This window comes from Anopheles nili, chromosome 3 (genome assembly GCF_943737925.1).
Source record: "Anopheles nili chromosome 3, idAnoNiliSN_F5_01, whole genome shotgun sequence".
NCBI lineage: Eukaryota > Metazoa > Arthropoda > Insecta > Diptera > Culicidae > Anopheles > Anopheles nili.
Window position 1 is genome coordinate 37897796 of NC_071292.1, and position 15557 is coordinate 37913352.

The 15557-nt window shown below is 41.0% G+C and overlaps 2 protein-coding genes across 2 annotated transcripts; one reads left to right on the forward strand and one right to left on the reverse strand.

Moving 5' to 3' along the window:
• Nucleotides 1–4334: 4334 nt before the first annotated feature.
• Nucleotides 4335–5765, reverse strand: LOC128724190 (arrestin domain-containing protein 3-like). The gene is made up of 4 exons (XM_053817955.1): nucleotides 5645–5765; nucleotides 5448–5579; nucleotides 4613–5377; nucleotides 4335–4519 (listed from the first exon to the last, which is right to left on the reverse strand). The coding sequence occupies exons 1-4, from the start codon at nucleotides 5763–5765 to the stop codon at nucleotides 4335–4337; spliced, it is 1203 nt and encodes a 400-aa protein (XP_053673930.1).
• A 7290-nt stretch (nucleotides 5766–13055) lies between these two features.
• Nucleotides 13056–14522, forward strand: LOC128724191 (uncharacterized). The gene is made up of 4 exons (XM_053817956.1): nucleotides 13056–13446; nucleotides 13507–13627; nucleotides 13718–14066; nucleotides 14208–14522. Exons 1-4 carry the CDS (start codon nucleotides 13056–13058, stop codon nucleotides 14520–14522), a joined length of 1176 nt encoding a protein of 391 aa, XP_053673931.1.
• The last annotated feature ends 1035 nt before the right edge of the window (nucleotides 14523–15557 follow it).

A 15557-nucleotide genomic window follows, 5' to 3' on the forward strand; every position in this document is an offset into this window, starting at 1 on the left:
ATATTGTTCCGTATTGTTCGCAAAGACACGCTTGTGAGAGCATTATAGGTTGCGCAATTTAGTTGCGTAAACATTATTGTTTTATATCTCTGCCTAATGTACGTTCGCAATCTTCGGTAAATCGGTTCATTCGCCGATACTAGTGGGTAAACATTGGAAATGTTAATTATAAACGACGAAATAAGCAAACTGCTCGCAAGGAATCGTTAAACATCCCGCATCCAATTAGTCGATCTGCGAGCGATCTTGGGAGGAAATATTTTATTTCTGCTAAACGATTGCTTACGTTCCTTCCATAAAAAGACCGTTACTACGGTGGAATCATGATCGCGACGGGCATCAGTCGCGAATATTCAGCAGGGTTGCCGCAGAAGGCAGCGGGTGTGCAGCACTTCTGGCAAGTTCGTTGCCGATTATCTGCAAATTGGCTCGGGAAACAACGGATATCGGTGGATGGTAGATCGCCCAATTAAAGGCGTTTTGATGCCAAGCGGCACAGAATGCGTAGGAGTTGCAGAAGCAGCATGCAGTGTGCGTTTATGTTGCTGGTTTGGCGGATGGGTTGTGGGCAAGGGAAATGAGACGCGATGTTTGCAACGTACTTGGAAGTACGTGCTCGGTCGGATTTAATGAACTTTACACTCGTACGGTCTACCTACGGGGTATAGACACTCAGTTACCATTTGGTTCTAAATCATTATCTTGAACACAACCAAGAATACCAAGATAACTCCAGAGGAAAAAAAAGAGGGAAGGAAAGCGAGATTGTAATGATAATGTACTAACTAGAGTGGAAACTGGTTCGAAAGAGAATCTGTTTTTTTCCTAAGTATCTAGTAAACGTTTTCGCGCGCATTAATAGTTATGTATTTTATTAAAGTGTGATGCGATGTGTAATCCACTTTTTGTTCTTTGAAGCGCCCTTTCAGATGAATGAGCTTTATTATTTTTATTTTATCAACAAAACGATGCAGAGACTGGTCGGTCTGGTAATAGGCCATCGACTCGCATCATAAATTGCACATGAAAGCTATTGCGTATAGCAGCAATAGCGCAACATTGCTGTTTAATTATGATGATAAATAATTTGCAGTTCGTGTGAGACATAGCACTAATTTCGTGTGCATCATAATTCCTGCACAAAGTAGAAAATAACATTATTTGTTTTTAGCTATCTTATGAATTTTTTAGGATGGCAATTAATTTTTTAAAAGTGTTTTGAAGCTAGTACCAATTTTGTCGAAAATTACCACTACTTTTATTGTATTTTGGGTTAATCTTGTTTAAATAAAACAAAAATTGTTGTAAACATTTTGTGTTCGCAATTTGAAAGAAAAAAAAAGGCGTATCTAGTATCTTAGTAGTGCATAATGTCTCGTTGCATGTGCGATAGGAGCCGACGCCTCAATGTAATGCCCGAAGCAGATGGAACGAGCCACTTTGGAAAAAAAAGTTTACACTCATGGACGAATGGGAAACATATGAACGCATGCCTCTTTTCATTTGTAAGATTTTTACGTCCTGAGCGCGGCTGGAGGAAAAGAAAAACGACTTCGCTATTATCAGCGGTTCGTCACGGGCAAAGAAGCTCCCCTTAGCTGAATGGTTGGTGGCGGGTCCTTTGAGTGCAGGAAGAGGAAGAAAGTAATTAAAATTTATGTGTTCCAGCCCCAATGCAACAACCACCGGCTCTTGTCTGGAATGTTGTAGCTGCAAACAAATGTTTGCGCGAGGGATGAGGTTTCCCAAGTTTGCTTTTCACTTTCATGGGTGCCTGGGGATGGTGCCGAGATTTGTTTTTCCTTTTTTTTTGTTCAATTTTCGTTTTTGCAACAGGATTCCATTCATGCCATTCCCGGTGATGGAGGTGGAGCAAACGCAAAATAGTACAAGTATCCGTCGCGATGCATTGTGAATAGCACGAAGCAGCCGTGTTTACGTGTATGGGCGTGTAATTTTCATTCTTAGCGGAGTTTTTTTTTCTTGTCGCTGTTTGTAATGTACCCGATTTTCGAGACGTACATCAGCTACGGTAAACGTTCTACTTCAAAGTACTCATGCCCTTTAAAAGAAACGGTTTACTTTGAGAAGAAAATGCACTCGTTTTGCATTTGAGTTCGGTAAAGCACATTTCTTTCGGTGACGAATAGAGTTGAAGCAATATGAGGGAATGAAATGCATGCTATGCATATAGAGTTAGAGCTTTTCAAACGAAAATTTTCAACTTGTTTTTCGTTTTGTGTGGTTGACCCATTAAAATATCTTGCTTATTTTAAGCTTATCATTGAATTGAGGTGTAATCTCCACATTCTATGGAGCAAATTTTTTTAAAGTTGAAAAATCTAGCCTAGCCCTTGGATCGTGAATCCAACATAGGTTTAGGTTTGGCTTTTTCAAGAAGTTTTTGGCAGGACGAGTTTAGTTCTGCCAATAGCTGTTTGTTGCCTCGATCGGGGTTGCTCGATATGGGACAATTGTCATTGTCGTCGCTGGGGTAGAGATTCCAGTTCCGTTGACCGTCGTGTATTGTGGTTTACAGCAGGCCAAAGATTCAGATGAGAAGGAGAATAAGAAAAATTGGCTCGCTGCAATCGTTAGGAACTGCTCGATAGTCAGCGCGGACTTCTTTCGAACGCGGTCAACCTGCTCGGGCTGCCTGTGTGCCGTTTCTTAAGCTTTGATCGAGACCTCTCTTCTCTGCATCCTTTTATGGGAACCACGGTAGTCGAGACCACCCTGGCTGAATAATTTTCCACTTCCAGCCCATCGCTCCATCGGCAAACAGAGCTTTGCACACGATGCCACGGCTGCCGCGTTGTGTAATTTGTGGGGAGGTGGTACAACAGCAGAAACATAACTACCGATCCAGCGATGGGAAAGGAAAGTTAAAAAAATAAGATGGCCATTTTTTCTCTTGTTTTCACCGGTTTGTCTGACGCGTTTTTTTGCATTCCAATGCATACAAGCTTGCCGAGTGCAGACAAAGCCATGAAGCTGGTCGACTGCTGGCTCGACTCGTGCCAGTAACACAAACCAACAGTTTCAGGTAATCGGCGATTCCATTTCAAATGTGCTCTTCCCTATTTTGCCTTCAAAAATGTAGCGCTTGACATATGCGCTTGACGGCCTCTGGTCGGAAATCCAGAACCATTCTCGCTGCAAAACGTTAGCCAATCGGACCTGAAACAAGTAAAACAAGTAAACAAATTTCTGCGCACATTATTGTCGTTGTCGATAAATAATCGATGAATGGCCGCAATGTTGAATGATAGGACCAGTTGCCTATCGTGTGTTTTATTTCATGACGATGTACCATATGAATAAAAAATGTCTCAACAATGAAAATAAACCCGATTTAGTGCAGCAGTTATTGCACATGGATTGTTCAAAGTAAAAAGTAGCAATAGTGTGGTTAGTATAAGAAATAGAGCATTTCCAATTATTACCACAGTTAAGTTCCCGTACCCACTCTGTAAGTCTCATTCTTTAAGAGAAATAAAGAGCATATTAAATATTTACTTACGCTCTTCGCCATGCAAGTATGCATTCTCGTTGCTGCGAATCGAGACAAATCGAAGCTTTAGAAGCAATTACTAGCACAATGGCGCTCATACGCATAAGTCGTACACTTCCTAAATAAAGGAAAAACTCTGCGGCACTGTGTGTTGCAGCATACTATTCATGCACCATGCATGCCTGGGTAGGCTGAAAGAGTAAGAGTTATGTTTGCTGCTCTCCGTTAATTACACGTTCCAGCTGAGAAGCAATAACTTCAAGCCGAGGGCAATTGCTACGCATGATGCTTCGACGTATACGTGAGTAGTGTTTACTGGTTGGGTGGGTCAAAAGATAAGTTAAGCAGGCTGTTGCGGTTTGTCACCTATATGCAGCACAAAAAATGAAAATTTTCTGTATCGCATGTATACTGCTTTAAATGTTAAACCCTCATGTTCGTACAATATGTTTACTGCCATCATCGATGTTTTATTTCAATATTCTTAGTTATACACTATTCTTGGTAGTAGTAAAATTGCTTGAAACCTGTTCATGATTAAATAAGTAGAACTATGCTAAAAATATTCGGTTAATAAATTGTCGTGGTTTACGAAATTATCGTATAATTTTAATAACTCCTCACAAAAATTGAATTAGTGCTTTGAGGCAATTATTACACTGTTAGTCATCCAGTTTGTACAGTACCTACAGTGTTGCATTATTCTGCACGAAACGATAAAGTAAAGTTGCACCACTTGTCGAGTAGAGTCCGCTGGTAATGTTAATCCACTAGACACTATCTATCTACGTGGTTGAAGCAGCCGTAGGAGCTATCGTTATCAACGCTGTTCTTGGCTGGCGTGTGTTCCAGCCGGTTCTCCATGCGCTGCAAGATTTTTGTCTGATTCGAAGCGAAAGACCGGATAGCGAGGACTAAAGGACGACGAGCTAAGCGAGGGTGATATGCTGCCATTTGGGATGGTGCCATCGAGCCGAATCGCTGATTTCTCAAAGGTGTGAGGAACTGGTAAAGAGTTGAGCAAGCAAGAAAAAAAAACCAAAGAGTCAATCAAACTAACAGCGGGTGGACGATGTAATGAGGCAGCTTAGTACTTACTGTGCAGCGACTGCAGGCTGATGTGGAAGCTCTTTGGATCGCTACCCGTTGCAGCCGTGAGAGGAGCCGTTACGAAAGATGTCCTGTACTGTGATTGGTTGAGGTTTAACAGAGGAATGGTCCCAATTGTGACGGGAATTCGCACGTAGGGACTGTAGACCATTCCAGGTACCTTTGCGATTACTTCGACGTAGTACTCGATGCGTATGATCGTGTCGCTGCGTGTTGGCGCTTCCGGTGGGACCAGAAAGCGCCTCTCGTATCCGGCCGAACCGTAAGCATCGACACCGCTGCACTGAAATTTGGCCAAAGTGCAGGACACGGACTTTACCTGCTCGTACGGGGTTGCGCTGCGGTACTCCACTTGGCGACGTAGCTTCATCTTAACATCGGCAATGCGCTTTTTAGTGCCGTTGTCGATATTCACCGTGACGAGAATGAACTGACCCGGTACGAAACCCGTCATCGGTAGCATCACGTTCATGGTCAGTGGTTTCGAGCGACAGGGACCGCAATTGAAGTGTTTAACGTGTTCCTGCACCGCTGCCACATTCAGTGGGGACGAGATGGCGTTCAGATTCAGTTGGTTCACCACCGTGAATGCGATTTTGTGCGTGAGGTCGAATTTCCATGGTCGTTCTAAGACGACCCGGGCCGTATAGCGGTTGTAACCATAGTCACCTTCGAACGAGGTGGGCAGCGTGGCCGGTAGTTGCAATGTGAACTTGTAAATTTGGCGTCCCGGCATCAGCTCGATCGGATCGTCTGTCAATCAGTGTGGTAACGGGTGGATGGAAAAGGGAACGGATCTTTGCACTTTTGGTTGCTGGCTTACCTGAGTCTGATCTAACAAGCTCCTCTGTGTGGGTCAGAAAGTTTTCCTTAGCGCTGAACTGTATCGTTGTGCCAGTTCCGTACATTTCCGTCCATTGCACACGTGCGAGTCCGGTTATTTTCAACACCACAACTGAGGAGTGTCCGGAGCAAGAGGAATGATATTATACGACACCACGGCTATTCTGCGATGTATACCTTTCACTTTTTTCGCCTTTGAAAGAGTGAAATCCACCGTCCCACGGAGCTTCTGGCCGGCGAAAAACACACCATGGGAATTGTTATCGAACGTGATCGTACAGTCGAACGAAGGAGCCATCGGATGTCAAATATACTTTTGCAGGTTGATTAGTTGCAGTGTTGATCTATTAGCATTGGGAACTGAAATCTGTTGCAAAATCACCCACGGTCACCGCAAAACTGCAGGGGACGATGTTTCGCCTTCAAACCGTGTGAAGTTTATCGGTGATAGGTGAGCTGCGATAAGATAAGCTTGGCTGGGTGAATGATTGCGATTCTGGTATGGGCAAGTTTCGATGATACGGCCTAATGGATTTCTATTTCCCCAACCACTGCTTTTGCATGATAATCATGGGGCTTGATCCATAACCGGAAGGAACGATATCAAAAGTGACATGTTTGAGTAATTTTTATTTGGGGAGAAAAAGAAGAAAGTTGAGCAAGTTTCGATTATTTTATGAATTTCTGATAGCTGATTAACAATCTGTTCACTGCTTGAGGTGCACAATTTTGTTTCGGATCTCAAGCATATTATTTTATCGTCTTTTATGCGCTATTATTTTAGCTTAGCGTTGAGCGATTCATTGATTTCTATGCGTGCATTACAAGCGAAATGTTATGTGCACCTATTATTGGATATGGATACTACAATGGTATAATTATGATGTGTTCTATGTTCAAGTATTTCAAACCTGTTGTGTCCCATATGCCAATTTTTAATACGTGGTGTTATCCATACATTTGATATGTTTTACATAATAACAGTTGCTAAACTACGATTATCATCGCTCGTTGTGTTGTATTATGTACCTGACCAACTTGCCCCAGAAACGATTTCATCGACCCCGTCACAACGACGCCGTCTTAGGGCTAGCCGCGAGTACAATAAGTTTCTTGTTACATATTTCATGTAAAATTCCTGTAACACCCAAATATGGCACGTCGATCGATTGCTGTTTGACTAGCCTCGGTACGGCTGGACATGGCAAAGCTCTTAAGATGCTGATGCAGTCACTAGCGGACCCTGCATGCTAGCAATACTGCCTGCCAAAGTGCAATAGCATTCCTCGGTTGCAAGCAACGACAAACAGCTTCCAGTTCCGTATGCTTACGTTTGCTTCCAAAGGCGAGAAGATGGGCTGCCACATACACATGCGGGTCGGACAATCCGACCAGGAATAAAAAAAACGGGACATGGTGCTGATCGCGAACCAGGCTATGTCAACATGAACATTTCCTTCATCTGCAATGTACATATTTTGTGCATTTCCAGGAACGCAATTCTGTGCTGGAGACACCATCCACGGCGTTTAGCGTGCCAATATGCATTGTTATGTAACCGAGTTGTAACATACCGAGCTCAAAAATCACCAAATTGACAGGGAGTACTAGAGCTCCCGGTGCTCCGTGTTGCGGTTGGGGTTGGTATGCGCGAGCGGCTAGCTGGTATAAGTGCTGATTCTAATTAAAATAAATTAAGCAACTTTTCACGGAGCAAACCAATCTCAGCACCGAATGCCGCATGCACGTAGCCGGTATGTTTCAGATTGCCAAACGGCGATATTCAGGACGATCGATCAAGGGATCAAAACGTTCAGCCTCTTTCGCGTGTAAAGATTGTGACATCGAATTGGTTGCTGGATAGGAGCCGACTCTCCGACGACGATTGCTGGCGACCTATATGCCTGACTTGTGATGTGATTTGACAGATGGAGCTCGGCAGACCGGCATCGTGATTTTTCTCTGCTTCTAGATGTTATGCATTCTAAGAGCGAAGGATTTGAAAGGAATTATCGGGTGCTCATTTAAATATTGCACCTGATTAAGCTGGATCCCTTTTTGGAAAAGTTTGTTCAATTTACGAAAATGCATGACTACTTGCAGGCTACTTTCGCGTATGAAGCAACCACCAAAAACAAGCATATAATTTTGTGTTAACTAATGCGTCGTACAATTTTACGCTGCTGGAATTCATACAGTTATTCGCGAAACAGCTATCAAAATAAATGCGTGTGTAGTGTTGAATGGATGTGTCATTGCGCCTTGCGCATCTTAATGTGCGATCGTTCTCCTTCATTTTCGAGCTGGCTCACTGTACTTTAAGTAAACGGTACAACAACTGCACCTGCAGCCACATTCGAGCATAATGAACTTAATGTCGAATCACATTTTGTACTCTGCCATACATCTTCTTAAGGATCGTGACGCTATCACCGGCTGTCGATTTTTTTCGTTTCGTTCATATTTATCTCGGAGTTTTTTCATGCTTTGTTGTGTTTCAATGCTTTCTTTTGCTTATTGGGGTTTTGCTACCCGTTTCATTTTTGCTTATGTTTTTTATGCACATGTTCTGAGCCATCTGTTCGGCTACCGGCTTACAAGATTGATCGTACGAAAACGAAAGACAACGAAACTCCGTTATGTTTCAATAAATGAATATATGGAGACACAATGAGGTCTTGTTGTAAAATTTGAACTTCATATTTAACACAAGTTGTGCTTACAAAAAATCGTTAATGTCGTTGCACAGTTTATTTCTTGGAACTAAAGTTTACTTGTTTATTAGTTGTTAAAGAATTAAAACACAAAAATATCAATCTGACTTGTGTTGAATATTGTTGCATTTTCGAAGCATTTATGTTTTAATTTTTTTTTAAAAGCTACGATGTGTTGTTGATTGATATTCAATGATCATGATTCAGCGCGAAGCAAATAGAAAATAATTTTAATCAGACGGCCTACGCGGCGGCTTACTGGAAAATGGTAAAAATCCATTAGCCGCAGACAACTTAAACCCGCCAAACCTACGTAAAGCGTTATGAGACGGAACCACCTGGATAGACTTAGATTGTTTGCGAAATTGTCTTGGATCCCACTTTCGTTACGGGGATTACTGGTGAAACGGGCGTATTTGAGGAGCGTGACAAAATGGTTCAGATTTTATTGTTGACTCTAGTTTTTTTGCTTCTATTGCTTTGGTTTTGAATGCCCTTATTCTTCGCAACCAAGATCTGAGTAATGCGCATACAAAGTATGAATGAACGATACGCAGCAAATGGTAAGCATACAGTATTTTTTATTGCCAAACTATGTTACAAGGTCTTATATATTCCTAATATTGTTTACATATATGGATGTTGCTGGATGGATTTTTGCCATAATTTAGTACTTTAATATCGATAGCCTGTTATATGTTTATGCTATAGTGATATGAACCGAAGAAACTCTTACACCGTATGTCGCATTGCAACCGTAACTCTTCATACATCTTTTCAACTGGAACTACAACCCATTCGAGAGGTTAACCAATATTTTGCACACGTGTGTATAAAAGCACTACTGTGGCGGTGTTTCCGTTCCGGTCCATATACGTGAGGATTAACGAGAAATCTTGTATCGCGTTGAACTCGAGGGTCTATTCATTCCAATTATCCACACTTGAAATCGCGTTGGACTAAGCAATTGCTGTAAATCTATAACTGCAGTCGACTCAAGGGCTTCATTGAAGTGAGAGCGTTGGACCACGCAGGACCATAAACCGTCCACTTAAACACGCCGTCGCTCACGCAGCAGAAGCTTGCTTGTGTTTATGGTCTTTTCATATACAACATGCGTTACCACAAGCGGTAGCAATAGATGAAATATATATTTCCATGGTTTGCAATTCTTGTTCGCAATAAGTATGAAAAAAAATGTATGTATGTGTAGCTTGTTTAGTTATAAAAAAAAAAACAAAGTTAGTTTACGGGGGCTGGTTGTTATATACGAAAAGTACTGTGTTTTTACAGGTACTTTATCATGATTAATAAAAATTCTATCAAAGTTTTTGCATCAACTCGATAACATGCCAAGTTCAAAGCAATTTTGATTAAATTTTAATGATTAACAAGAGGAACAAAAAATTCGAGACAAATTTGCACGTCTTTGGTGGAAAAAGTAATTTAAAACATATAATCCACAACGATTTAGAGTTAGCTCAAATTTGCGTTCGTATCAAGCATGAAAAAAATAGAAAAATCGCACATAGTGGATCATGAATACGATTGAAAACGGCAAAAAATATTATAAAATGGTAGCGATTTAAACAACACTGTACTTCTGGCGAAGCACTCTTCCGAATAGCTCTTTATCACAGTAGACGCTGCTTTGCAAATGAATTTGTTACATCCATTCATTAGTACAAGGTTTAAATTGAAAATTCATTTATGCTAGGCATTTGATGGAATTTGTAACACAAAAAAGCTGATGTAATGGACGAGTAAGCTCATCGGTTGTAACAAGCAGATCACGAGCTTATTTGTTAACCTGTGGCGCATAAATTTTTATACTAATTAAGTTAAACTGAATGACCTCCACTGGGCCAGACGAGGTTCTTTTGCATCTGCGAGCATTACGAACTATGTTCATCCTAGACATTCTCTTTTTAGATAACTTGTTCAGGGAAAGACGATAGCTAGTAGTCTGATTGAGCCCTTAGTAGAGTGTTACATCAAAGAAAAGTGAAGTTTTTAATTACAGGTTTTTGCTGGCTGCTTCCCTCGTGGTTAATTTTTTTTTCTTCCGTTTCTTTATGTTGAGTCCTTTTGCGAATTTTCAGCATCCTCCGGGGTGTTTGAATTGCAAGAGAAGGCCTATCATCCACTCTATAAGCCACCGTATGATTAGAATGCTGCTTTATTCACGCTCGGTGCACGTAAATGGTTTGCCAGTCTGGCGCGCCTCTTAAGAATGTGAAGTCGTCGCGGAATATTATGCTACATAGCGATCGCTCATTACCGTCTTTTGAATAAAGATGTGCACATGATAAGGCGCGCTAAGTAAAAGTCCTTGAAGCGATGATTTTGCTTGTGGTGAAATGACATCACAAAAAAATACAAGCAATACTTGCAGACAGGGTAGACGTCAGTTACAGTTGATACATCGAAGGAAATTTACGATGAAGTTTCGATAGACGTAAATTTGACGAATTAGATGTAATATTTACAGATATATGGATAGCATCCGATATCATCCATTACACATATTGCAGAAACGTTAAGCCAACGTCCTTTGGTTAAACCAAGTGCACAAGAAAAATTGCGGAAATTTAGAGTAATATATTGTAACAATTATAGCAGCATAAAGTTCGTGTCATACTAGGTAAAAACTAGTACACAATGGTGATGAGGTTTTATCCTCTATTGATACAATGTGAAAAGAAAAGTGGTGCGCTGGTTTTTTGAATACGTTCGTGTCCAAAGGTACCTTATAAGAATGCAGACAGAACTATCGAAACGGTTTAGATGGGTGCAAGAGAGTTACACAGTCATCTGATGTTTACATAAATATGCTCCATAGGTCGTCCTTGCAGCTTGTCCTCGGGGAAACGGTTTTATCCGATGATGAACACGTCACCAACGATAAACCATGTGATGTACTTCACTGCCGTGTCTGCCTACATGTGCCCACGTATCTCTGTTTGACCATGCAAATGAACTCATTTGCAAAGTGTTTGAGCATTTTTTCCTGTCCATCACACACGCTTGAATGGGAAAAGGCGACATTGGTCGCGTTGGAACATCACGGTGTTAAAAGCGTTGATTGCACAGGACGATGAACTTGTTGCGAACGGTTTTGGAGCGGTTAAATCGAGCCAGACACGAATATCGTCTAGAGAAAGCAAATGGAAGGTTTTCGTGGTGGGCTAGACACGGAGCACTTAGTGTGCCTGTTCTACGCAAATAGAGTCCCAAGTGGATCTTGAGATTGGTTTTTAAAACGATGCTGTTAACTTATAGCAGTGTTCAGCGATTTTTCACGTTTGCATGGTTTGTGAAATTCTGTCAACACTTTAGCCGCTACAAAGGAAAGAATTCGTATGCGTATGTTAGATCGGATGTTGTGTGTGGCGTTTTCACGACTAGCTGTGTGAAGTTCGTTGCAACTTCTATGACTATGGGCGTTTAAATTTGGACTGGAAACGAGCCTCTAGCTAGCAGTTCTTGCGTAGTGTTCAATAGAACAACAAGGTGTAACTAAAAGCTATATTAATTTTTATCTTGTTATTGCATTTAAAGTGCTTAGGAAACACATTAAATATAAAAATAGTTATTGTATAAAAATGCAGACCACAAAATGATCTTAATTTGATTCTTTAAACGTCGTTTGATGGTCCTTAAGTCAAACCACCAGTACATTAGTGTGCTCAAAATTTGTTTCCATGAATATTTAATACAAGAATAAATTAACGTTTTTTCTTCAAAATACTAAAAATAAAACAAATTGAACAGCATGGTTTCCTTGTCATACATTCTAAGGCTTCTTTTATGTTTGCTTTAATAAATCATTAACATCGAAGCAACCCATGTGTCCGTTGCAAATTCGAAAAACGGTTACTCTTTCAACCCTAACATATGGTGGAAAAATGCACATATAATAGAATTAGTTAATATTACCTTCGTAAGACTTCCATTTTTCGGTGCTATGTGTTTCGAGCATACACGATTGCGTATATGATTTCATTCTGCAATTTGCTTCCAGTTGAATTTGTGCACTAATTGATTTTCCGCTGTTTCTGACCCCTTGAGCGACGGTGTCATAAACATGACCACATAATTCTACAGTTCCTTATGCGTTTGCAAATATGCGTTTTCTTTTGTATTTTCAAAAGTGTAAGAGTGAAATCCGTCTCTAAGACACAGCACTCATGTTACGATTTAAAACCGGATTAAATTTCTTCTGTTACCAAATTTACATTGAGGAACTATGCATTAGGGGACCGTTTTAGTTTGGAAGTGAGATAGTTTGGCGTGAGTGCATGGCTCACAGGATTTTACCAACGTGTGGAGTTACGAAATCATGATGAGAGCGAATGGGTACAACTAATTACACACCACATGTAATTGTGATATTTTAGCTTGATATGCTTAAATGCTGCCTGTAACTAAGTTTAAATGGAAATGTAAAACAAGAAGCACAAACAGTATTTTATAGTTTTTTTCATCAATAACAAGTCTCAGAAGAAATACTTTTAAACATATGAATCGGCGTGTAACGAAAAATGTTCTTGACAATATGTTCAGGAAATATAGATTGTTATGCTTATGATGCAGGTTACAAACCAATTAATTTTTTATTCCATCATCATTTCGCACATCAGCAATATTGTACGTATTTGTTGCGAGGGAACTAATTATATATCCGCTGTAAATAATTAGGAAAAATAAAATTAATCGCGTGTATTTGGTTGTCACTAGAAAGCAAGAAAGATACCAGTGCGAAAGTACCTTTCGCAATGTAGCTCAAAATACATATCTATAATGCATAACCTATTCTCCTTTTACTAGCACTTGAATTAAAGCGATTACCATATCTTCAAATAAAATGTACGATGCACATCCAGTCGACTATTGCTGACGAACAATATGTTTCCAAGCCTACAAGTAGCGGCGAAACCACCAAGCTCATGCATCCGTTCATTACGGCACGAGAAATCAATCTCACCTCAACGATCGCCCTGGACGCGTTGCCGAGCAGCGCAGTAAATCAAGACAATTCTCTCAACGCTTGGAGCTTACAAATAACAGACTTCTCGATGCTCGAAGACGAGATGCAGGTGATCGATACGATCGATCAGAGCTACTGGAATGGAAAGTTCGTGCCACCTCCGCCGAGACCGCCCTATCTGGAGGAATCCATTGCCCCGGATGGACTGACCACGTGTGACCTGTGCTCCTGGGCCTGGCAGGATAAAGGAACATTGTCTCTCGACGGAGCAATAAGTACGATGACGAGAAAGTGTTTGCAGTCACGGTTCATTCACTTTGTCTTGTCTGTTTTAGAGGAAATATTCTCGTCGTCCGACACAAAGGAATTTAACTGGACCTTTGCCCTGATTGTGGTCTCACTCACGTCTGCCCTTCTCGGTGCCATAATAATGATAGTTTTTCTTAGATGTAAAAGGTATTGGTTAAGAATTCCCGTCGGTTATCCTGTGGCAACCGTCTAGTGGACGAACAGATAACTAATTAAATATTTGGATTCCATTTTTAGGCTTCGAACCAATCAAAGTGGTCTTCGTACATTGTGCTTCGATTCCAGCAGCACAAAAGACACCAGTGGACTGAATTTTGATAACCAAACGTCTAAAAATTCGACCAACGGGTCGTGTAGCCCTCGTAGTACAAATTCCGGTCTTTGGACGTGGTTCAGTAGCCGCAAGAATCTATCGACGCCGGACCAGCTGGTTAATTCCCATACGCTACCGGTGGAGAACCACTACACGCACATGGACGACAATAACTACAATCCGGTGCAGATCGATGAAGCATCGTATGCTGAAGTAGGAAATGAAATTGGACCCTCCGAAACTACCTCCTACAAGTCAGGTTCCGTACACCATGTGAGTAAGTTTACATGCACTTATGTTTCGTTTCGCATGTTGCATGAGCTAATTTGACGAAGTTTGAGATGATTGTTTCGAGCATTTCAAGCTGCTGTGAAAGAGTGTACGAACAGTTAATAGACTGTCGCTTGTTTTCAGGGTACAGACAACGACATTCTAATCATGAACTGTCCGCTCCCAGCAATACCTTCCGGGTCGCATAGTACCAGCGCTGGTGCAAGCGGTTCAGGTAGTGCGTACTACTCTGGATTGCTGAACAACGCCAATATGGCAGGAACGGAAGATGAGGACGAACGGCCGTACGAGATCGTCGATCTGAAGGAGATGTCCTCGCCCCATAAAAACCATAACGTCCAAAGTCACTTCCTCAACGAAACGAACAATCTATTGACGATCGAAAAACATTCGGAGGCTCTACCGGAAGGTACGATTAGTGCATCAGACTATGTTTGATAGTGCCCATACGCGATGGCAAGCAACGATGCTGCGTGGAGAAGAGAAACGTTTAAATAGCAATCCATTGATCTGCATTATGCAGTGCGTTTTATTTGTGTTCTTGTTTTTTTGTTATCTACCAAGCGTTTTAATTTGCATTTGTTCGCAAACTTCAATCGCGATAACTTTTGCTGCACTGCCGATGTATAATTTGAATAAAACATAAAAACGACTCAATGTAAGGAATTTTATCACATTACATATTCTCGTAGCGAAGGCAGCAAGACCATAAATACAGCGGGAATCTGCATTTAAGGGAAAACTGCGAAGCACTTGTAGTAATCGTGTAGAGGTATCAAAGCTAGCTCATAATTCTTCATAATGGTATGCACCGTGCTGTAGTCTCCCTTTGCAAGTTGAAGCTTTCCCTGTGGCATTTATCCCGTGCATAATGCGATGCAAAACTGCAGCAAAAAAAGAAACAGACTGCCCACGATTTATGTGTTTCCGTGTGCCTATTTGTATGTGTGTGTTTCAACCCCAAGAGTAGCCTTAGGCATATGAACTGCATATGATTCAGTATTCCGAGATCATGAACGAGATGAACATAATATCGTCCCACCCACGAAAAGTACCTTTAGCGTCTAGAAGTTTATCAGTACGAAAACTAGTCGTAAGCGTTAGTGCAGCTCCCTACTCTAATCCATATCGACCGCCATGATAGTGGAGAATATATTTCGATTTTATAAGAAAATATCAAGTTTTGACAAAAACATTTTTCCGCAGTCTGATGGAAGGAAATCAATTTAGCAAAAAAAAGGAAATGTGAAACATCATTACAAATTAACGCTCAACCGATGCTGTTTTTCAGTATCGGTGCACTTTTTATGCATTTTAAAAACTAATGTGTAGCAAAATAAAAATGATTGCAAATAAATATTTCTGTAAGATGAAGGTGTAACTGAGTTGGTTTAAATGGGAAAGGATCTGAGGGGTGTGTTTGAATATGGAGCTTCTTGCAGGTATCAAAGGATCTCATGCCCAACATTTATT

Excerpts from the sequence above, each read along its gene's own strand:
- LOC128724190 (XM_053817955.1), bottom strand. The coding sequence starts at position 5,765 with ATGGCTCCTTCGTTCGACTGTACGATCACGTTCGATAACAATTCCCAT. Across the intron at positions 5,580-5,644 it reads AAAGGCGAAAAAAGTGAAAG|TTGTGGTGTTGAAAATAACC; the intron begins GTATACATCGCA and ends GACACTCCTCAG. Across the intron at positions 5,378-5,447 it reads GCTTGTTAGATCAGACTCAG|ACGATCCGATCGAGCTGATG; the intron begins GTAAGCCAGCAA and ends ACTGATTGACAG.
- LOC128724191 (XM_053817956.1), top strand. The coding sequence starts at position 13,056 with ATGCACATCCAGTCGACTATTGCTGACGAACAATATGTTTCCAAGCCT. Across the intron at positions 13,447-13,506 it reads GTCTCTCGACGGAGCAATAA|AGGAAATATTCTCGTCGTCC; the intron begins GTACGATGACGA and ends TGTCTGTTTTAG. Across the intron at positions 14,067-14,207 it reads AGTCAGGTTCCGTACACCAT|GGTACAGACAACGACATTCT; the intron begins GTGAGTAAGTTT and ends GCTTGTTTTCAG.